At 39.0% G+C, this 23,622-nt stretch overlaps 1 protein-coding gene across 1 annotated transcript in view; it reads right to left on the bottom strand.

Annotated features, from left to right (window-relative positions):
• Positions 1-6,770: 6,770 nt before the first annotated feature.
• The window catches only part of prph2 (peripherin 2), a 37,673-nt gene continuing 20,821 nt past the window's right edge, over positions 6,771-23,622 (bottom strand). Inside the window, exon 3 of the mRNA XM_003215967.4 lies at positions 6,771-10,208. Within this exon, the coding sequence (XP_003216015.1) occupies positions 9,975-10,208 (234 nt within the window). The 3' untranslated portion in view covers positions 6,771-9,974. The remainder of the gene's footprint in view (positions 10,209-23,622) is intronic.

Here is a 23,622-nt window from a genome sequence, read left to right as displayed (position 1 = left end):
GTTGATGGTTGGATTACTCATTTTTAAATATTCTGCTGAATGCCTGAACTTTTTAGAGGATGGATTAAGAGACATTATCTGCAGCTTCTCCATTTTTCATCCTCAATATTTTAAGATTTAAATCACCATCAGTCACTTCAAGCTTCTAAATCAATCTGGACCCAAGAATAATAGATACCATCAGAGACCCAGAGAAACAATATGTATGTAGTTGCGAACTTAAATTACTAGCTTCACATACTTAAGAGTTACTATTACTTAAATTGTTTGCTTGTTCAACATCATGATGTGGACATGTTGTTTCCAGAGAGGAGGCCAGCCTTCTGTCTGAACCTATATCCATCCTGACTAATTAAGTCTGTCAAAGGAAGATTGGCCAATTGGATGGTGGAGACTGTAAATGCTTCTTTCAAAGAGGGCTATGTTCCAATCACTATACGAGAACAATTGTTGAGGCTAAGTTTGCAGTGCTTCCCATTTTTCTTGGTAAATGTTCACAGATTGTGGTCCTTCGGCCAATTATTCTTTGACATTCTGCAGTAGTCTATAGTGTCTCTTATACAGTTTTTGAGTTGGGTGTCATCAATATGCTGATGATACCCAGCTCTATCCTTCCTTTAGAGGTAATGCAAGGAGGCCTTGGAAGTCCTGAATTGTCTGAATTCAGCGAAGCACTGGACATAAGTGAATAAACTTGAGTCTCAATCCAGAAAAGAAAGAAATGCTATTGGTCAGTAGGAAAATCAACCTGACATTAGTATCACGACCTATTGGTATCAAAGCTTAGTTGAATTACACCACCTCTGAAAGATGAGATTCGTAGTTGCTTTGTGTCTCTTTTTTAGAGAGATAAAGTAGGATAATAATAATAATAATAATAATAATAATAATAATAATAATAATAAAAAATAGCAGCAGCAGCTTGGTACCTCCTAGAAAGCCCAGTTGCTGTGATGAACAAGAACCCCTTTGCCCAGGTTTGGCTGGTGTGCCAGGTCTGCCATTTTCTGGAGAATATAGATCTGACCACAATGGTTCATGCCTTTGTTACTGTAATGCGTTGTATATGAGGCTGCCCTTGAAAGCGTTCAGAAGCTATAGTGCATAATGGAGGAACCAGAATGTTGACAGGAATTAATATTAGGGACCGTTTAGCACAAGAACCACACTGGCTTCCAATTGGCTTCTGAGCTCAATTCAAGCTGCTGGTTTTGACCTTGTTGATGTTGTTACTGTGTACCTTCAAGTAGTTTCAGCTCACCTCAAGGCAACCTTATTTATTATTTATTTACAGCATTTATATTCCGCCCTTCTCACCCTGAAGGGGACTCAGGGCAGATCACATTACATAACATATATAAGGCAAACATTCAATGCCTCAACATAGAACAAAGACAGAGACAAACGCAGCTCCGAGCTGGCCTCGAACTCATGACCTCTTGGTCAGAGTGATCTGTTGCAGCTGGCTGCTTATCAGCCTGCGCCACAGCCCGGGCCAACCTTATCATGGGGTATTCTGTGGGTGAGAGTGTATGACCTGCCCAAAATCACCCAGTGGGTTTCCATGGCCAGGTGGAGAATTGAACCCTGGTCTTTAGAGTCATAGTCTGATGTTGAAGCCACTGCCATGCTAAATCTCTTATAAAGCTGTAGCTTAGGTCCAGGATATCTGAAAGACTGCCTTATCCTATATAAGCTTGGTAGAATGTTGAGATCCTCAGTGAATGCCCTGTTCAATATCCTAGTATCTTGTGAGTATGCATAGCAAGTTGGTGAATACAAATAACAGGAATTTCTCAGCAGCACCCTGACTGAAGTTTCCTAGCCAAAGAATTTAGGTTGGATCCATTTATTTTAAACTTCTGATGGGCATCCAAAACAGTGCTGTTCCACATGGCCTGTTTTAATCATTTTAAATTTCAATTGTATTTAAGGATTGCTTTTAGTTTGTTTTGAACATTTTTAGAGAGTATTTTGAATTTGTGATATATCTTTATATATGGCTTCTGCATACAATGTGGCCCCCATATCTGCGGGGAATATGTTCCAAGACACTCACACAAACATGTGGATATCTAAAATGGTGAATAATAGCTGGCCCTGTATTTTGACTATACTTGAGGCAGAAACACCATGCAATTGTACTGTGGAACTTAGAAACACCCACAAACACTTCCTTGAACAGGCCAGGTTGGAGCATGGGTAAGCAAAATGAATAAGTGAGTCGGATTCATTAGCAATGTCATCTTAGAGACAATGATTTTCTGCAGAGCTGATTCATTTGAAAGTTACAAGTAGTGTCTGCATATGTGAACCAACTTATTGGATTACATTCAAACTTGAGTTGCACTTGACTTCCCCCTTTAACGGCTGAGAACAATTTGTTATGGCTTTGTTCCTACTGAACCTGATATAACTTAATGCCCATACCTTGGGAAGTCAGACTTGGCCACAGTACTTCATGCTGTGGTTACATCCTTACTGCAATGCGCTCTACGTGGGGCTGCCTTTGAAGACTGTTCAGAAGCTACAAATGGTCCAATGGGTAGCAGCCAGATTGCTCACCGGAGCAGCATACAGGGAGCATACAACCCCCCTGTTGTGTCAGCTCCACTGGCTGCCAATCTGCTACCAAGCACAATTCAAAGTACTGGCTTTAACCTATAAAGCCCTAAATGGTTCCGGCCCAGCTTATCTATCCAAACGTATCTCCCTCTATGAACCACCGTGGAGTTTAAGATCATCTGAGGAGGCCCTGCTCTCGATCCCACCTCCCTAGCAGGCGCGATTGGCGGAGATGAGAGACAGGGCCTTCTCAGTGGTGGCCCCTTGGCTGTGGAACTTCCTCTGAAGAGGGATATTAGATCAACCTACTCCCTCCTGACCTTTCGCAAGAGAGTGAAAACATGGCTTTGTGACCAAGCCTTTAGAGAACTGGTGCAATAGATAGATTAGGAACAATGTGCAATGACCGTTGGAACGACCCGGATTACACTCGTGGATTACATGTTTAACTCTGAATTGTATTATTTTTAAATGTTTAATTGTTTTTAATTTACTTTTAATTCTATTTTAATATTTATTTAAGTATACATTGTGTTTAAGGCATCAAATTGTGGTCTGTATGTAAAGCCGCCTTGAGTCCCCTCCGGGGTGAGAAAGGCGGGGTAGAAATGTCGTAAATAAATAAGTGCTAGCGAATATGTGGAATGTAATCTATAGAATGCATGCCAGACCCCTGTATTATAAAAATGATTTGTATGCCACTTTTCTATCTGTCAAAGTAATAACAGGAAATTATAATATTGCAAAAGCTGATCAGGTACCATTTTCTCTGGGGTTGAAAATAGATTTAATTTCCTCACTTGTTGCCTTGGTAGCTCCAGTCTAACTGGCCAAGGCATTTATCTCCCAGTAGGGTGCTGTTAGCATGTGATGTTCTATTTCTCTGGCCTTATCTCTTAATCAATTAACCTCTGATGCTCTTCTTTTAAAGAGCATTTTAAAAATCTTGTGTGATCTTCTGAGGTCAATGTCGGCTTTCATATGAAGAACGTTAGCAATAAACTTCACTGCATTTTACTGTTTCTGTAACTCCTTTAAAAATTCTGTTTCATTGCTGTAAATTCTTCCACTTGCCAGTTCAATGGAGGTTATTCATAACATGCAGGGCCTGAAATAGCCTTTCCCTGCTAAGCTGTATATACACAGGGAAGCAATTATTGTCCGGTATTAGGTGTCCAGGATAGAGCAATGCATGAAGGTTAATCTCATAAATTGCATTAAGGTTACTTAGGAATAATTAGCTTTGAGGAAGCTGTGTATACTTTTTCTCCCTCTTTATATGTTTCATCAGGCATTTTGTGCTTTGGAGGAATAAGGGAAGTTTTTACTTGTTCGTAATAAATTCAATTTCTCTAAATTTAAGCAGGGAAGAAACATGTTGCTATCGCTGCAGAATGTCTGGGTAAGTTTGGTGGTGCCCATTGGCATACATAGAAGATACAGCAACCAACTGGGAGATGCTTGGCGTCAAGCCAGCTAACGTTATGTAAACAAGGAAAGCTGCATAAAGCTTACATGTGAGCAAGTGCTATTAAAAGAACCCTCTTGCTTGAGGGGTGCCCCTACAAAACTGTTCCATACACAGCAGTGCTATTGTACTGGCTGATTATGGATGTGGGGTGCCGGTTTTTAAGAGCCCAAAGGTGGATATGTGTCTAAAGCATTTGCTTGAAGCAGCTTTTATACAAACACATGGAATGTGCATCCACCACCATGAGAAGGCTTGGCACAAAAACCAAGGCTCAGCCTTTGTGGGTGTAGAAATCACATCTCTGTGATTGATCAGCAGTCTCCAGCTGATTTAGGTGCAAAGTAAAAGTTTTATTAGTCTAGGAATTAATCACATTATTTATTTATTAATTAATTTATTATGTATTTATTTATACTCTGCTTTCCTCTCTAAACTGAGACCCAAAGCAGGTATGAGATCAGAAGTTGTTGATTTCTGAATACCATTGATAAGATCCTGAAGATGTAGCTATGATACCTCTTGATGCTGCTCTTCAAAAACCTACCATTGAAGTCTTACTGCCTGCACTACGACCATGATTTCCAAGGTATTGGAAAGAAGAATGGTGAATACTAATGTGGCTCCTCCTCACCTAATTGTATGGCACACTGTAGAAAGCAATATTGCGGTGGACTTGTGTCAGGACATTACCAGGAGAGGGCTGGATACATTACTGCGGCATGGGGGCACGTTACATTGTGGCCATTAATTGACCATAAGACATAATTACTTCAGGGATTACTTGAAATAATTACAACATCCTGTTAGGTTTACAACAGCATGATTATTGAACAGACTGCCAGCCCATCTTTAGGACACCTAACTCTGAAAGGAGAACAACGCAGACACTCTTTGGTGTAGGCTATCTGAACAGATGTAGGACTCAACACAAGGTTTGTATAACTGTTTATAGCTCAGGTAGTGAATACTGATCCATCGCATAGCATCATATCACATGTGTTAAGGAAATCCCTCTAAATGTAGGGAAGAGCAACCTTACCTAGAAAACTCATTCATTCATCTCCTAAACTCTTTAGGACCTAAAGGGACAGCAAGTGAATAGTTGCCAGAATATCTGCCCTGCCTTTCTGCAGATTACTTAAAATCTTTAGCAATGGGCAGAAGGAGGGAATGGCACCCCATATTAGCTTATTGCGAGTGGCAAGAGCCTATAGGAGGGGTCCTCAAACTAATGCGGCCCTCCAAGGTGATTTACCTGCTCCCCGCCCTAAACCTTAGACTGAGGGTCGTCCTTAGTCTAAAATGACTTGAAGGCACACAACAACAACAATCCTAATTAACTTAACTATCTCATCAGCCAAAAGCAAGGCCATACTTTCTATTAAAATACGGATAAGTTTATGCTGGTTAAAATTGTTCTTTATTTAAAATATTGCATTGTTCTTTCATGTTTCTTGCACTACAAATAATCTATGTGCAGTGTGCATAGGAATTCATTCATGTTTTTTTCAAACTATAGTCCAGTCCTCAACAGTCTGAGGGACCGTGAATTGGCCCTAGGCTTAAAAAGTTTGAGCACCTCTGGCCTAAAGTGTTTACTGTTTTATCTTGTTTTGCCTTTTTTGCATTTTTAGGCAGGGACCAAAGTTAACTTCTGCTGACCTTCAGCTGTCTTGCATTTTCCATGTGTCCAAAATATCAGCTCTTAAGAGCTTAGAAATCCATTGGTGCTGGTTGCTGGTCAGTGTAAAGTGCAGCAAGAAGAGAAATCGGGAAAGTGTCACCAGTGGAGCATTCAGTTTCACCCTTTGTGTTCCAGCCTTTACATTCTAAACCTCCATGAGTGCCTTAGTAGAAGTATAGTATAGATGTACAGTAAATAATTGTTAATGCCACAACATGTGTGCATGGCAGAACTACAAAACAGTTTACCCTTCACCTTTCCACAAACTCATCTTTCTCCTCTCCCATGGCCATGTAGTAGAGATGATGGCTGAAGAGTATCTAGCAATGTGACTGTACCCAGACATACAAGAACAATGTTGTCTTCTGAGATCTTTGAAAAACTCCTGGTAGATCCAAGGAGAGATACCTTCATGGTTGTGCATCTAGCTGCAGCCTCAGAGTCAGATGCTTCTCAGGTGTTCCCTGCTCCTTGGGGGATTGTCACTTTTATTGGCTGAGAGAGGAAGACAATTTCAGTCTCCACAGTGATTAAAAGACATGTAGACATGAGGGTTTCTGTGAGTTTTCCAAGATGTATGGCTATATGGCCATGTTCCAGAATGCTTCTGTAACATGGCCATACAGCTGAGAAAACTCACAGCAACCCATTGAATCCGGCCATGAAAGCCTTCGACAACACATGTAGACATAAGCTGGACTTTTGCCTGCACAGATCAGGATGCCAATCTATATTCGTATTTCATGTTTTCCTTGCATCCTCCAACTTGCGGGTACCCAAGCAGGGCCTAGCTAAAGCTTAGTAGTGGCTGCATCAGACATCTTTATGCATTTATCACTAGTCAGCCTTCCCAATTTCTTCAACTGCTGCTTTTCAATTGTGTTGTTAAACAGTAGTTTTCCAGTGGAGCTTAAATCCAGAGGTTGAAAAAAAAAACCAGGTAAGGCTGTCAGTTACAAATTCTTCCAATCAAAACACAATTAATCACGAGTAAAAGCTACACAATAACTGTAGGGACCCAGTAATACAGATAAATAAAGGAGGCAGGCATTGTATTAAACATAATATATTTAGCATTTTCTTTAAACAAGTAACTTTGAAATACATTTTTGTAAATATCTACATGTACACTAGCAAAATAGCACCTACAAACATAATTAAATGGCATTTACAGTTTCACAAAAATCTCTGTTTGAGAGGACAAATAAATATTACCAGTTGCATGGTACAAGCCAGACTTGTCAGTAGACCCCCAGGAGCTGGAATAACTTATCTTACATAATACTCCACTATTTTCCTGGTTGCCTTGTCTATGACCAATTTAATTTTCCTTCTCAATGGGCAACCTTCACCACTTGTTTTTGCCTCTGTGGCAGTTCAATAAAATGATACCTACGTAGCTAACATGTCCTGTTTGTCTTATCCCACTGGAAGCAACACAACCCAGAGGTTATGACCACAAATGTTCAGAAGGAGGAGAAAACAAATACTTAAAAAAAAAACCAATTCTTCCAATTTCTTGGACAGAAAATGGATCCAGTTCCTATGTTCCAGCACAAATCTCTTTCCAGAGTCTCTACATCGCTGACATTACTGAAGGTTTCCTTGAGATCAGCTGTGACAATGTGATTTTGTAAGTGAACCAAAGTATTTTGATATAGCAGAATATATTACAAGTAAAATACAACAAATGTAAAGATGAATATGTCAAAGAATATGTAAAAAAACCCCACAGATAACAGGGACTGTTCCACCACCAAGCATCTCAGCCACACACTTCTACGGTTGCAAAAAGTTTATGTGTGACATATTAACTTGTGGTACTTTCCATGACTACAGATACATCACACAGAGAGCACTGCACACTGAAATCACCGCAAATGACAATTCCGAAATCTTCTTAATTAGATTACTCACCCAACTGCTTGTCCTTTAAAAATGAGGCTCATGTTAACCCAACTAGTTCCCTTACAGATCAAGGCTTAACCAACCTTTTGGTTGTTGCCCTTACATATCTGTAATTGCTCAGCCGCTTCCTGGTACGGCCATGCACAAGAAGTACTATACACCCTCCTTTCTAAAATCTGCTTTCCAAGTTGTTTTCTGCTCTGGAGCATAGAAGTGCTGAATTCTTTTAGGACCCGTAGGATTGTACCAACATTATAAACATTTTCTATGCAGATATCAACAAAGGATTATGAAAAAGGTGAGATCACACGTTTAATCGAAGTGGCCTTTTATTATATAGGAAAAAAACCCTCTACAGCTCAAGAACCAACAGAAAGCTTTCAGGGTCTTTGATAAAGTTCTCATTTGGCTGTCCTCTAAATGTTTAAGATGCCACCAGATTCTGACATGTTATCTTCAAAACTTGCTTTTCTCTTCCTGTACCTGTTGCCAAAGCCCTTGTATCTCAGCCTTCATATACTAAGGCTACCATTGATGTTTCCTTCGAGCTGCCATATGTTTTCTTTAACTATTAACCTCCATCAACTGCAAGCCACAGTTTTTTCTGAAGTGTCTATCCTGGCTCCCTATTCCATTTAACAGCATTAGTGCCATAGCTTTATTTCAAAATGCCCTCATTTTCTAGCTGTCTTTATATTGCCATGTCTAGAACTCTATATTCCCTATCTAGGAGCAATTATTTGCCTGCCTTCATTTCCCATCCACATGTGCGATGCCACATCTTAATGACAGGTGCATATAGAAAGTCCCCTTTATAGTTCCTGCCTTCTCCTGCTAAAAGGAACCCAAGCAATAACACAAGGGAAGTCTTAAGACCTGTTGTAAGTGAAAAATACCTCTAGCCTTAGAGGGACTAATACACCAATTCAATATAAGGCATCTTCATATGCAAGCTATGCTTCCAAACATTTTCCCTTCCCTTCATCCTTATCCCTATGCAAGTACTTCCTCAATGACAGATTTCACAGTCCACTTCTTCTTAAGCTTACCGTTCTGTTTTCATAATATCACAGACACACTGTTGCTGTAGAGCGAGTTAAGTCTTTTTGACAGGGACTGTTCAAAAGCATTTAGGATCTGCTTAAGCCAACTAAACGTTTAATAGAAGGCTTTTGCTTTCTTTTGGGAAAGGCTTGCAGCCAAGTACGCATAATTATGTACATGAAAATAAATATAAAATATCAGCTCCATATAGACCCAAGGTTACATTTTCCCATGCTTCATTCCAGTTTATAAAATGAAAGGACATTTGTTAGGATTGCTGCTTTCACAATAATACAGTGATGTTGCATATGTCTTGGATGGGAAAATGCACCAAGTCAATAATGTCTGCTGCAAGGTGCAAAAAAGAGTTAAATCAAAAGTTTTCTACATGACACCCAACATCTAATTAATGTACAAGTCTTTTATGACTGAGTATTGTATCCCTATCAATATCTTGGAAGAATTTAAAAAAATCTAAATGTTGATTTGAGATGGCCTTTTTCCTCTGGCAGCCAGGCAATAAGAGTTAGTTGCCATTATTACTTTATAAGACAGAGGTTTGTTTTTATTTCAGTTATTATAGCACATCTAGCAAATTACATAAAGGAATAGCTACCATAATTATTGCTGGTGGCATCTATACCTTATTTTGACCTCCAAATGAATTTAATCTTCCTTCTATAAAATCCCAAATTTGTGTTCAGTGCATAAAAGTTGAGTATAGTTATACTCATATTGTACAATACTGCATTTGAACATGACAGAAAATTGCCCTTCAATAACAACTTTAAACCTTTGATTTTGTCCAGATGAGCTTTCAAACTGTACACCTTTCTATGAATCTTTTATCTGGCTTGACATCTTAAACTATGTTTTTTCCTACTAATCTATCTATTTTAAAGGGTTTTTTTCAAATATCTCATAAACTTTAGTACAAAAATAATTTACTTTTAAACTTCCCCATTTAGATTCCAATGGCAAGAGACAAAAATAAAAGATAATACCATCCAGTGTTTTACTCTGCAAATCTTATTTGAGATGGGAATATAACAAGCCTAATAACTTGATGTTATTTGCTTCGAGAAATATCATGTTATAGCCATTTCCCATAGACGTTACTGGCTGTCTCATGCCCCAACATAAGGATGCCTCTATTATCCCGATGTGAACTATACTATATTGGCCATATGTACAAAAGTGAGTGTTTGGTGTATACAAATGTATAGCTGTGATGGCTTACGACTTTTAAAAAGTGGATATTCACACATCTCAGTCTCTGAACAGTCTTAGTAGACAAGATACTCAACTGACGGTTGTGACTGCTTGGGTTTTTGCTCCTTCGCCTTCTGCACCTTCCGCACTTGCATCCACTTGATTAAATTTACCCATACTTTTCAAATTTTCCAAGGTGCTTTTGAAAGTGTCCTTCAGGCTCTTCTCCAGAACCCACCCTTCACTCTCGCATTCTGGATCTTCTGGGTTGGCAATGCTCTCCAGGGAGGTATGCAGCAGCCGCAAGCCTATCATGATCGACAGCTAGGGAGGATAAAGAACAGAGCCCAGGTTAATCTGATCAAGCACAGATTCATACAATCAGGCATTTCATGGAAGAAAACTGTGACACATCCATCCAAACAAGGGCAGAATGTGGCCAAGATGGCAACATTTATTAATAAGGAGAAACACAGAAACATGTAGAGGCTTTTGCCTAAGTTTATACTGGGAAGGGCAACATTTCACTCTTATACACAATACATAACAATAACACAAAATAATATAGACTAGAGCAGGAATGGGCAAACTTTGGCCCTCCAGGTGTTTTGGACTTCAACTGTTAGGAATTATGGGAATTAAATTCATAAATACAGTAATTACTACATAGCATTACTGCGTATTGAACTACAGTAGAGTCTCACTTATCCAACATAAACGGGCCAGCAGAATGTTGGATAAGCAAATATGTTGGATAATAAGGAGAGATTAAGGAAAAGCCTATTAAACATCAAATTAGGTTATGATTTTACAAATTAAGCACCAAAAGATCATGTTATACAACAAATTTGACAGAAAAAGTAGTTCAATACACAGTAATGTTATGTTGTAATTACTGTATTTACGAATTTAGCACCAAAATATCACGATGTACTGAAAACATTGACTACAAAAATGTGTTGGATAATCCAGAACGTTGGATAAGCGAGTGTTGGATAAATGAGACTCTACTGTACTTTTTCTGCCAAATTTGTTGTCTAACATGATGTTTTGGTGCTTCATTTGTAAAATCATAACCTAATTTGATGTTTAATAGGCTTTTCTTTAATGCCTCCTTATTATCCAACATATTCGCTTATCCAACATTCTGCTGGCCCGTTTATGTTGGATAAGTGAGACTCTACTGTAGCTGAATCTATCATATTTTGAACATGTCAGGAGAAAACATGTCTAATTGGAAAAGCTGTGAAAAGTCGATGGCAGTTGTTAAAGAAATATCACATTACACGTATTTATTTATCATGTCAGAAGCAAATTGAGAATACAGTTATAATGTACAGAAAAAAACATAAACAAAGCTAAAAATTTGGCATTATATTAAATTTCCTTTGATCAGAAGCTGGCCATTTTTATTAGCAGAAAATAGCAAAGGTCTAGAATTACTACTAACAAAGGTTAAGTAAGAAAGTTAAAAAGGATTCCTCATCAAACTTAATATAACTTAAAAGTGGATGATGATAACACTGAAATAATTCTAGGATTTTATATCTTGGCTTAGTCTTCAGTCAAAAAGGAGATCATAGTGAAGAAATTAGAAAAAGACTTAAAATTTATTTATTTATTTATTTATTATTCAAACGTATATGCCACCACTCCCCTTGGGCTCGGGGCGGCTTACAAGAACAGGCTAAAATCAACAATTTAAAAACATCTTTAAAACAACTTTAAAAATATCTTTTAAAAATTTGTATCCACTCTGTAGAGTCAATGCAGTTTGACAGCACTAACTAGCAATTCCAAACATCCCATTTAATCTAATGCACAGCTCACTTTTGGCTACGTAATTTTGCCAAAAAAGGTGAGCATTAGATTTGAGTAAATATGGCAAGTGAAAGCTTTTCCTCCACCACTCTGTTCATTTCCATTGAGCTTTGCTTCCTCCCTCTCCATCCACCCTCTACACCATGTTTTTAAGGACTTGGCAGAAGCTAATAATGAGTGATTTTGGAACATAAAAAATGCAGCTAAGGAATCTCATGCCTTGCCTTAGTGAAGTATTTTTAAATAGTCACCTGAGAACTAAATCTTACTGAATGCAATGAGACCTACTCCCATCTAGAGAGGGACAGGGCTGCTTCAACTGTTTCTAATGGGATTGTTTTTCTTAGGTAACAAGAGCAGGTAGTCATGAGGTTTATTTGCTTGCTCACAGCAAGGACACTTGCCAGCTTGACTTTAACAATTAAGTATTTAACGGCCTCTTGGCTCTTGCAATTCTCTTCTGAATCATTGTTTTGATTCAGGAAAATGAACACAAGCAAGCATCATTTCATTTCATTAGCCTAATAGTGCAAGATTAAGAGATTAAGGTGAATGCAGGGAATAGTCTTTCAAACTGAAGATGCCAAAAATCAAACTTGCTATAAAACATGTGCTCTACCTTAATCTTAGCAAACAATGCTTTCTGATTATTAGCAGCGAGACATAGAAGATGCTGTATTTCTTTTTTCTTTTTTTAGTTTTTTATTTATGATTTTATTGATACATTAAAAGTGGGGGAACAATTTAGGAAAGATAGACAAAAGACTGAATATAGTAGATCAGTAAGGTAATAAAAAAGAGAAATAAATCCCAAGAAACTACCCCAAAACAAACACATAACAAAACATAATTTGTTGCATCTTCCAGATCTTCTGCATTGCGGATCATATTTTCTTTGTGTCTATACATTAACCAGCATTGGTATTTTTACTTCTACAGGCCTTGGGTTGTTGTTTAGCCTGTATCAATAAAGTTCTATTGTTTCTCTCTCTTCCAGATATAGTTCCAATTTATTCCAGTCTGTCCTTTGCCTTTGTGAGTTGTTCTGTGATAATATTTGTGTCAGAAGGTCCATGTTCCTAATGTCTAGAATTCTCAAAATCCATTTTTCCATGGAAGGAATTTCTTGGGTTTTCCACAATTGTGCTAGGCATATTCTGGCAGCTGTTACAAAGTATACAAACAGCGTGTTCATATTAGGGTCCATCTGAAAATCTGTAATTCCTAAGAGAAAATACTCTGGTTTTAAATCAAACTTTTTTTGAAGTATTTTCTCCATCTCTTTATGGGCTTCACGCCAGAAGATGCTGTATTTCTGTTGCATAAAAAAATTCTCTATATGCTAAAAAGCATTCAAATTATCCCTGAGCGAGAGTGAAGACAAGCTGAAGAAATAAGCTTCCAGTGCCAGATTGCAGTAGCAGGCCTGCAGTCAGGGGCGGTTCAACCGTTAGGTGAAGTAGGCAGTTGCCAAAGGCGCCAAAGTCTGGGGGCGCAATTGAGGCGCATTCAGGCGCCCAGACTCCAGCTGCAAAAAGAGGGAGGGAAATGCCACTTCTCTCCTCCCCAAAGCGCCGGCCCCCTTCCTTCTTGCAAGCAAGGAGCCTGGCGCTTTGGGGAGGAGAGAAACACTGCTTCTCTCCTCCCCAAAGTGGCGTCCCCTGCCTTCTTGCAAGGAGCCCGGCTCTTTGGAGAGGGAAACGCTGCTATCCTCCTGGCCAAAACCAGGAGGGTTTGATTTCAAATGTGCATATTGTTAGCTGTGAATAAAACATTTGCTAAAGCCTTTCAAATTATTCTTCTATTGGAGTGTTGTTTGGCTGTGTTCTAGCAGCATTTTCTCCTGACATTTCACCTGCATCTGTGGCTGGCATCTTCATTTCCTCTGAAGATGCCAGCCACAGATGCAGGCAAAACCTCATGCTGCTAGAATATGGCCATATAGCACGGAAACTATGCAATATTCCAGTTATTCCGGCTGTGAAAGCCTTTGACAATACATTATTCTTCTATTGTTAGCATAAAATAAGAATTAAAAGTCCAAGTGTATACTGATCTTTTTGGAGCGCCTGGCAAACTCTATTTTGACAATAGATTTTTTGTATTTTTTGTATTACAGTAGAGTCTCGCTTATCCAACATAAACAGGCCAGCCGAACATTGGATAAGTGAAAATGTTGGATAATAAGGAGGGATTAAACATCAAATTACATTATGATTTTACAAATTAAGCACCAAAACATCATGTTTTACAATAACTTGACAGAAAAAAGCAGTTCAATACATGGTAACGTTATGTATTAATTAATGTATTTATGAATTTAGCACCAAAATATCACAATGTATTGAAAACACTGAGTACAAAAACATTGACTGCTAAAAGGCAGACTGAGTTGGATAATACAGAACGTTGGATAAGCAAAGGTTAGATAAGTGAGACTCTACTGTAATTGTGTACACAAGTTGGGCAATACAAATCTCGATAATGAAATTTCACTTACATTTTATCTCAATATAATGTATCTTGTTTACATTAACCTTACCAATCCACACTTATCAACTTCTTGCGTCTAACAATTGTTCTTCCCCCGCCCTTCATCCCCCACCCACTGGGAACAGTTATACCCTGTTTTCCCCAAAATAAGACCAAGTCTTATATTAATTTTTATTCCAAAAGTTGAGTTAGGGCTTGTTTTCAGGGGCAGTCTTATTTTTCCAAATTGACTTTTTAAATTATCTATGTCTAGGGCTTATTTTTGAAATAGGGCTTATATTTCGAGCATCCTCAGAAATGCTGAAAAATCATGAGGGGTTTTATTTTCGGGGTAGGTCTTATTTTGGGGAAAACAGGATGACTTCAATTCTAGTATTATTTGAAATGATCAGTCGTGAAGAGAGTATGATTTAGCTCTTTATATTTCCTTTTCCCTTTTATTCTAGCTATCGGTGTTCACCATTTCGAATTCCAATTATTTTTATAGCTGCCTGTTGTGTATTTCAACCTCCTTTCAAAAATATAATCCTGGAGCATACAATCTGCTATATAAACAAACCATTTTTCATTCCCATTTTTCCTGTTCTTTCCAGCTACTATAGCTTGGGACGCCTTTATCATATGTTTTATGATATCTGCCCATTTATTTGTACTGCTCTTGCCTTCGATTTTCTATTTTGACAATAGCTGATATCTCCCCATGACCTTTGTTTGCTAAGCTCTGTCATTTGTGTTATGTTAGAAACCCTATAACTGCAAAATTGTGTGTCGAGGGCCGACAACCAGATGTTATGTCTACATTCAAAGCCAGACCCTGAGAAACATCCTCATCTGCAGACAAACTCTGGGTATATTATGTGCTGGTCACATAGACTTCAGATAAGGATTACCATATATGCATTAGATATTGCTTATGCACTCTTTGTCTTTTACTTTGTAGCACTGAAGTCCTATTAAATGCTGATGCTTGAAATAATCTTGATCCATCTTGACCAATGCTGTGAATAGGTTGAACTGAAAGTAGCAATTGAGCTATGTAGATCCTTTGGCCAAAGTTATTGTTTGCTTGTTTGCTGTCTGTTTCAATCCTATCCAATACTATCTTCTACCTATTCCTATTCCTTCCATATTATTTCTGCCTCTGGTACCAAATATTTTGATAAAGAAGTAATTCCAGGAAATGAATCTACTTTATTAACTAGTCTTACCCACAACGTTGTTGTTTTGTACCCAATCAGGGAAGCAACAAATTCAAATGTGGTTGCCCATGGTTGCTCTTGCACTCCAAGGAGGATGCGGGGACCGCAAAACTGCCTCCATCCCTTCAAACATTACTATCCTAAGTAGCACTTACACCTTGCCAGAATTTCATGCTCAATCTAGGCCACAGAAGACCTGTCTTGCAACATAACTGGAGCGCAGCACACAATGCTACTATGACACATTTAAAATGGCTGCTTGCCGCTCAGGGACGGCCATTTTAAGTTCAGCGCGGATTGGATTTCTTTGCGAGGCTGAGCGAACCATGGCCCCATTACACGTCCTAAGCCTGATTGGCCTCTATCTGCCTCCTCTAATTATGTCATCTGCTCTAAAGCTCCCAGCTTTTCACTTAAGACACCAGTGAGCTCTGCATGAGAATGCTTCCATTTTCCCAAACAGAAATAGCCCTTAGAAGCCGTAGTGATGTTGGGGCCTCTTCCAAGGAAAACACCAGGAACACAAATTTTTCCTTAATACCCACCAGCAGGCCCGTAGCCAGGATTTTGATTCAGGGGGGGCTGGAATTTTTGTTCGGGAGGGGGTGGCTGAGTTTGGATGGGAGAGGATCTATCCTAGCAAACTTTTTGTATTGTTATCCCAATACCCCCATGCATATGGGATATATTGAGCATGGTGGCCAGATCATGATATGGATAAACATAACAGTTTAAATAATAAATATAAGGCCTTCTCACGGACCACCCTGAGAATTCAAGCCCCCCCCCCCCCCCGGCTACATGCCTGCCCACCAGACAGCTAGAGGATATGTATTAATGCACTGCTCCCTATTCCCAATTGAGCTATAACATGTATTCTTGGGGGTCCTCTGAGATGTTAAAAATGATCAGCACTTGGAGGATGCCAAGAACACATGTTACAGCTGAATATGGAATTGGGAGGAAAGTCCTGCAATGCGTTAAAGCATACAGCCCAACTGTCTTGATTTGGGAGGGACAGTCCCAATTAATCCTATTTAATCTCGTTTTTTTCAGGTGCTTTTAAAATGTCCCAGTTTCCTTCTCCTCTTTGCATCTTCCACTTTCATTATGAGTTCCCTTCAAATGTGTGTCTATTTATATCTGTTCTTCAGTTTTGTTGCAAACCACCTTGAGGTTTTGAAATACTCTTTCCCTCTCTTACACACATACAGACAGAAGGAGGGAGAGAGTACTACATAGGAAATTAAAAAGCAAATCAACAGGACTTTTCATAGGACTTCATCAGATGGGTGGTGGGAAAGCAGGGAAAAATGGAGAGAACCGTCTTACACCATTCCCTTCTGCCTTTCCTTATCTTCTGGGATGGCCAGGCGCTCCACATACCTACGGCACTGTTCCCTGTCTTCTTCCTGTTTTTCCCTGCATTCTGCAGCTTGGTCTGAAGACGGTCTTTGGACTAGGTTTCCATTCGCTTAAGAAACTGAGCACCACAGAGTCCCACCGGAAGTGCTCTTACATTGTCTGATGTCCTCCGTAGGATTTCCATGAGACTCCGTTTCCTAAGCACATGGAAATGGAGCCTGAAGAATGTCTAATGAAGTCTATAAGGTGGACCTGGACACCATTCCCTCCCGTCTTTCCTTATCTTCAGGGATGGCCAGTCACCCCACATACCTACCGCACCTTTCCTTGTCTTCTTCCAGCTTTCCCCCACATTCTGCAGCTTAGTTTGAAGATGGTCTTTGGACTATGTTTCCATTCGCTTAGGAAAATGAGCACCACAGAGTCCCACCAGAAGTGCCCTTACATTGTCTGATGGCCTTTGTGGGACTTCCGTGCAATTCCATTTCCTAAGTACATGGAACCCAAAGAACGTCTGAGATGGACCTGGATCCAAAAAGGATGCAGTGTTTCTGCCTGCCTGCCAGTCTCTACCTATGTATATTGTTGCTGCTGGGTTCATCCAAGTTATTTCCTATTTATGGCAAGCCTAAGACAACCTTAACATGGGGTTTTCTTGGCAAGGTATGTTCAGAGGTGTCTTTTGCCTTTTCCTTAGTCTCAGGCTGAAAGAGTACGACGCGCTCATGACAGCCCAGTGAGTTTTCATGATTAGAGGGCCAAAGGTTCTTCAACATTCCTGTATGCTGGGTTTCTTTGCAGACATTAATACGCTGAATATAGCATTTTCAAGCAGAGTTGTAAGTATATTCATCTGAGTATGTTTACAAAATCTCCCCTAATTAAGAACCTGGTATAAAGTTTAAAGTTTAGCATCTGTATAACACCCCCACAGAAAGTCAAGAAGTGTGGGTAGCTGTTCTAATTTACTACATAACAATATCTACCATTTTTCATCTCTGTCAATAATAGGTTTTTTTCTTTTGGTAAATCCACCCCAAAAATCTTTGGATTACAATAAGAATGCTCTATAACAATTAAATCTTGGCTTAAATTCCCCTTCTTCTCCAGCTACTGTGATGAATTGAAGCACAGGAAAGCCTAGGGAGAGGATGGACAAATTAGATTTTGGATCAATTGCCAGTCAAAAAGTCCTGGCTCCACTACACCACTGAAAGTCTGGGTTTCAAACAGGAGCCATGAACCATGCTTGCAGCCCGCATTCCTGATGCTAGCACTAAAGTTTCAAAGCTCTTCAGAAGTTCTTGCACTCCGGGAAACCCTGAGCCATTTGACAGGGTCTTTTCCCCCACTTATTCAGGCTGAATGCCTGCTTGGATCTTTTCAAATTTAGCATTCAGTTGAGAATCTATTTTAGCTAAAAGCTATGATTAGGAGGACTGGAAAATGTGTTGGTAAATTTCTTTAGCATCATTACCTCAATATCAAGATAGTGATATATAAATACTAACAGTGATATCTTGATGTTGTCTTTAGAAAGTTAGTAAGGACAATGGGCTGAATCTAATGCTAGTCCCAAATGGAGTAGACTCACTGAGTCAAAAGGAACTTTATCCCTGTCCTTCTTCCTATAGGTTTAGCGTTTTAAACTGACATGGCTCTTTTACTTCTAATTTATTATTGGCCCTTGCATTTTTACCCACCAGCCCTGTTCTGAAATTCTATTGCACAATTCCCTTCCCCTTGAATTTCAATACCCATTACTGCTCAGACTATTGGCTGTTGATAATGCTGTTTTCATATTATTGTCTTCTTGTAATGTCATTGATTTTATTGAAATATGTTTTAATCTATGTTTGGTTTTAATCTTTGTTGGATCGGGCTTGTCCCCATGTAAGCCGCCCCAAGTCCCTTTGGGGAGATGGAGGCGGGATATAAAAATAAAGTTATTATTATATTATTATTGGTAAATAATACATACAGATATACATATTCTGTTGATGTAATGGGTCTGCTCTATTTTGGATTGAATTTAGGCCTATGACATTCCAGGGAAAATTTCAGGAATTTAGATTTCTGTCAATATCTTTTTTGTGACTTTTAACTTTAGTTTTATCAGTGTGATGTCTATGAAAGATTTCATGTGTTATTAGCCATCCAAAGTCATGTTGCTTAGTCCTGCAGTTTCAATATCAATACATAATTTTGCTGCCCCAAATATAGCAACAAAGTAAACAGAGTAAGATAAGTAAGTATGTAATTTGGGTAATTAAAAGCAACTGACATGCTTAAGCAAATTGGTCAAACAAATGACAGTTGAAGTTATCTATGTTTTTATTCTGCAAAAGCAAAGCTGCTTTCCATGCTGCAGACTGCAATTCTGAGGTTAAATTTGATTTTTGATGGTCTGACCAAACATCAAAACAAGGGAAATAATGTTTTCTATCTACTTCATAAACAAAATAGTAATATGTGCCTTCAGAGAGTCAGCATGATGTAGTGATCTTATTGCTGGACTATAAGTGTATCTACACTGTAGAAATAACAGAGTTGAACACCACTTTCATTCCCATAGTTCAATGCTATGGAACCATGAGAGTTGTAGCTTTACAAGGTCTTTAGCCTTCTTTGTCAGAGAGTGCTGGTGCCTCACCAAGGTCCAAATCCCAGGATTCCATATAACTGAACCATAACAAGCAAAGTGGTGTCAAACACAGTGTAGATGCACCCTATGACTGGGTAAGTCACACTCTCAACATCAGAGGACACCTCTGAGCAAATCTTACCAACAAAATTCCTTATGGTCACCATACATCAGAAATGAATTGAAGATACATACTCAACAATGTATCTTTAAGTTGCCTGTTGACTTCCTGCAGACCCCAGGAAAGGCAAGGAATACTGACAGGTGACTTGCAGTTACCTTCTCTTGAATAGCCTGCAGCACATGGTATCCCTTGATGGTCTCCTTTCTAAATATTAAGCAGGCCTCATCCTGCTCAACTTTCAAGATCTGATGGGATCCAATATCTTCAAGGTATAAACAAAGTACTGGAATTCTACTGCATCATATTTGTTCCATAGACACAGAATTTTGGCAAAATCTAAATGGGTTTGGCCACATCTGGGGTAGCAATCATGCAGCCTTTTCAATACTGTTGCTTACAATTCCCAGGATGTTTCACCACTGTATGGTATATGCTGACTGGGGGCTGCTAGGACATACAGTCCAACTTGGGAATCATGTGGATCTCTAAATGCAGTCCAATGTGTAAAGGTCCACATGATTTGCATCACTGATATACATCCAGTTGAAAACACAAACTAGAGTAGACCCACTGAATCAAAAGTAACTTGGTAAATCAACACTCAGGAGCATTCAATTGATTCAGTGGGATTATTGAATCTGATTTAACCTTCCATGTTTTTATGAATTTTTCCCTATTTTATCTTGCAATTTGTTATTTTTATACCTTAATACTGGGTTTTGATTGGATTTGATTGTTGGTTTTATCAATATTTATTCTGAACATTTGTTTACAAAAATACAATAACCATTTTTCAAGTCAATTTTTGTTTGCAAGGAATCTTCTTTCTGTGTTTATCTCATACAGTAGACAATTATGAAAATCTTCAATGCATAACGCTGCAATCCTATGTCCACATATGTGGAAGCTTATCCTACTGGTGTAGCCAGGTCAAGTAACAATAAGGGATAGCTGGAAATAATGACATGCAGCTTTTACACCTAGGAACCAGCTATTAATAGGTTTATGTTCTAGGTAAATCAGATTTATTCTCTGAAAAAAAAATCGGTAAAATTAGCAAATTGTCCAATAAGGTCTCTTTCTAGCCCTATAAGGGAAAAGCTTTTTGGCCCTCATATAAAGAACACTTGAAACCCCTATATCCTATTTAACATGGTGAGATTTTCTTCTGGATAAATACAGAGAGAACTATAAACTCTTACTCTGGGTACATTTGAAGTCAGAATGGGGAAAGTATGGTCTACTACAGTGGTTCTCAACCTGTAGGTCCCAGATGTTTTGGCCTTCAACTCCCAGAAATCAAAACAGCTGGTAAAATGGCTGGGATTTCTGGGAGTTATAGGCCAAAACACCTGGGGACCCACAAGTTGAGGACCACTGGTCTACTAGATAAGTATAAAATCAAACCTACAGCATTCCTTACATCTATCTAAAGAAGTTCAGGCTGATAGGAGTTGCAATCTGACAACATACAGAGATCTCTTCTTTGCTCACTCTTGCTCTAAATTGTAGGAACATGCATGGCTCTACCCAAATATTATCATACTGATATTTAGCTTTTTGTTGTTGTCCACTGCCATCACATCAACTTTGACTTATGGTGTTCCCATGAAAGAGAAACCTCTAAGTCTCATCAACTTCTCTGCCCACGGTTTGCAGACGCATGATCATAGAGCTTCCTTGATTGAGTCCATCCACTTAGAATAGTGGTTCACAACCTTTGAGCCTCCAGATGTTTTGGACTTCAGCTCCCACAGTTCCTAACAGCTGGTAAGTTGGCTGGGATTTCTAGAAGTTGAAGTCGAAAACACCTGGAGGCCCAAAGGTTGGGAACTACTGACCTAAAATATGGTCTTCATTTTTGCCTCCTGCCTTCTATTTTAATAAGTATCATTGCCTTTTCTACTAAGCTGTGTTTTCTCATGATATGTCCAAAGTATGACAGTCTCAGTTCAGTCACCTTGGTTTCTAAGGAAAGATCAAGCTTGATTTGCTCTAGGGCCCATCTATTTGTCTTTTAAGCAATCCACAATACCAGTAAAACTCACGACAAAAATACCTTAGTGTCCCTCTTTTTCTGTTTTTGCAGCTACTGCTTTAAGATCAGAAATGCCATGTTTTCTTAAACTTGGTGTTCTTTTATGCATTTATTCAAAAGAAAACAGGGTGAAGATTGTACTTTTGAGACATAAGATACCCAATGTTTCTTACGTATGGGCAGATATTGGTAGAACTTACTCCTTAGAAACACAAACTGCTTTAGAGAGGTCATTGCACATACACACAGATACACGCACACACATACCTTAGCTACTGTCTTGCAAAACTGACTCAGGCTATCTAACAAATTCAAATTTGTATAAAAACATAATGTTATAATGATAAAAGCTGTTAAACGTATTATAACCTTTGAATATTACTCAATTGACAAGCAATAGATAGAATTACAGTATTCTCCTCCCAATAGAAGTTCTCTTTCTAGTCCATCAGTTGCCAAAGTCCCACCTGTTTTAAAATGTCTTTGTATGTTGGCAGCAATTATAACATGGAGAGGGCAATTCAGCATCTATAGGAAGGAATTTCACAGCCTGGGAGTTACCACCAAGAAGGCCATCTTTCACATCCCCACCACAATTTCCAGATTGCCCAAAAGCTGCTCCTTAACTATATATGGACAATGAGGTGTGCAGTTTGTCCCATCTTCAACTGTTTATTACTTTTAGGCATCCTCCCAGGCTTACCTGCCTAAAAGAATGCTCCAAATTTCCAAACCACCTGCAATGCAGAAGCTGGGAACATAATTATGTAAGTTATGGAAGCTGTTTTTGGACTTTTCTTGCACAATATCACCACTGATTTAAGAAGTGTATGCCACAGTCCTTTACAAATCAACTCAAAACTAAACTCCACGTTCACACTGCTAAGTAAGTATAGGATTGCAGCTTCGCTATATTGAGTACGATCCTTATCTCTGTGAACAATCTCAGATATTGGATGTCTATTCAAAATGGGATCACACCAAAATAAGACAGTAACATATACTTACTTGAGCTTGTAAACTAAAACAATGTAAAAAACCCACTCAGCTTTCACTTTCACTGAATATCAAGGATCTTGTTTTGCCTCTTTCATTTTCAGTACTAAATCTGAGTCCATCCTCCCAGGCTTACCTGCCTAAAAGAATGCTCCAAATTTCCAAACCACCTGCAATGCAGAAGCTGGGAACATAATTATGTAAGTTATGGAAGCTGTTTTTGGACTTTTCTTGCACAATATCACCACTGATTTAAGAAGTGTATGCCACAGTCCTTTACAAATCAACTCAAAACTAAACTCCACGTTCACACTGCTAAGTAAGTATAGGATTGCAGCTTCGCTATATTGAGTACGATCCTTATCTCTGTGAACAATCTCAGATATTGGATGTCTATTCAAAATGGGATCACACCAAAATAAGACAGTAACATATACTTACTTGAGCTTGTAAACTAAAACAATGTAAAAAACCCACTCAGCTTTCACTTTCACTGAATATCAAGGATCTTGTTTTGCCTCTTTCATTTTCAGTACTAAATCTGAGTCCATCCCAACAGGCTGGAAGCAAAAGTGTAAGGTAGGACTCCAGCATACTCGGGAATCTCCAGAAAAGTGTTTTATGAAAATTCCAGGTGAGGTCTGACTTCCCTCAATCTTGACGCTACACTCCTATTGATGCAGCCTAGAATCACATTGACTTTTTAAGGTGCTGCAGACCAAATGACAGGAAGCTGACAGGAAGAAGAAATAATTAATTTCAACTGCCAAGCTCTTCCATGATCAGCTTTGATATACTATGACTTCTTTTATATGTACTGTTTTCAAGCCAGGTGTCACCCATCCCATACAGCATTGGTTCCCAAACTTATTTGGCCTACCACCCCCTTTCCAGAAAAAATATGACTCAGCACCCCCTGGAAAGGGGGCGTGGCTTAGAGGGGTGGGCGTGGCTCCTGCTCAAGAGGGCGGGGTTGAGCCTCTCCCCTAGTCCAAGATGCAGACCTGGGAGGTGGGCGGGGCCAGAAATGGGTGGCTAGGACTGGGATGGGCGGAGTT

Source organism: Anolis carolinensis, chromosome 1, assembly GCF_035594765.1.
Source record: "Anolis carolinensis isolate JA03-04 chromosome 1, rAnoCar3.1.pri, whole genome shotgun sequence".
Lineage (NCBI taxonomy): Eukaryota > Metazoa > Chordata > Lepidosauria > Squamata > Dactyloidae > Anolis > Anolis carolinensis.
This window is presented reverse-complemented; position numbering and strand designations above follow the sequence as displayed.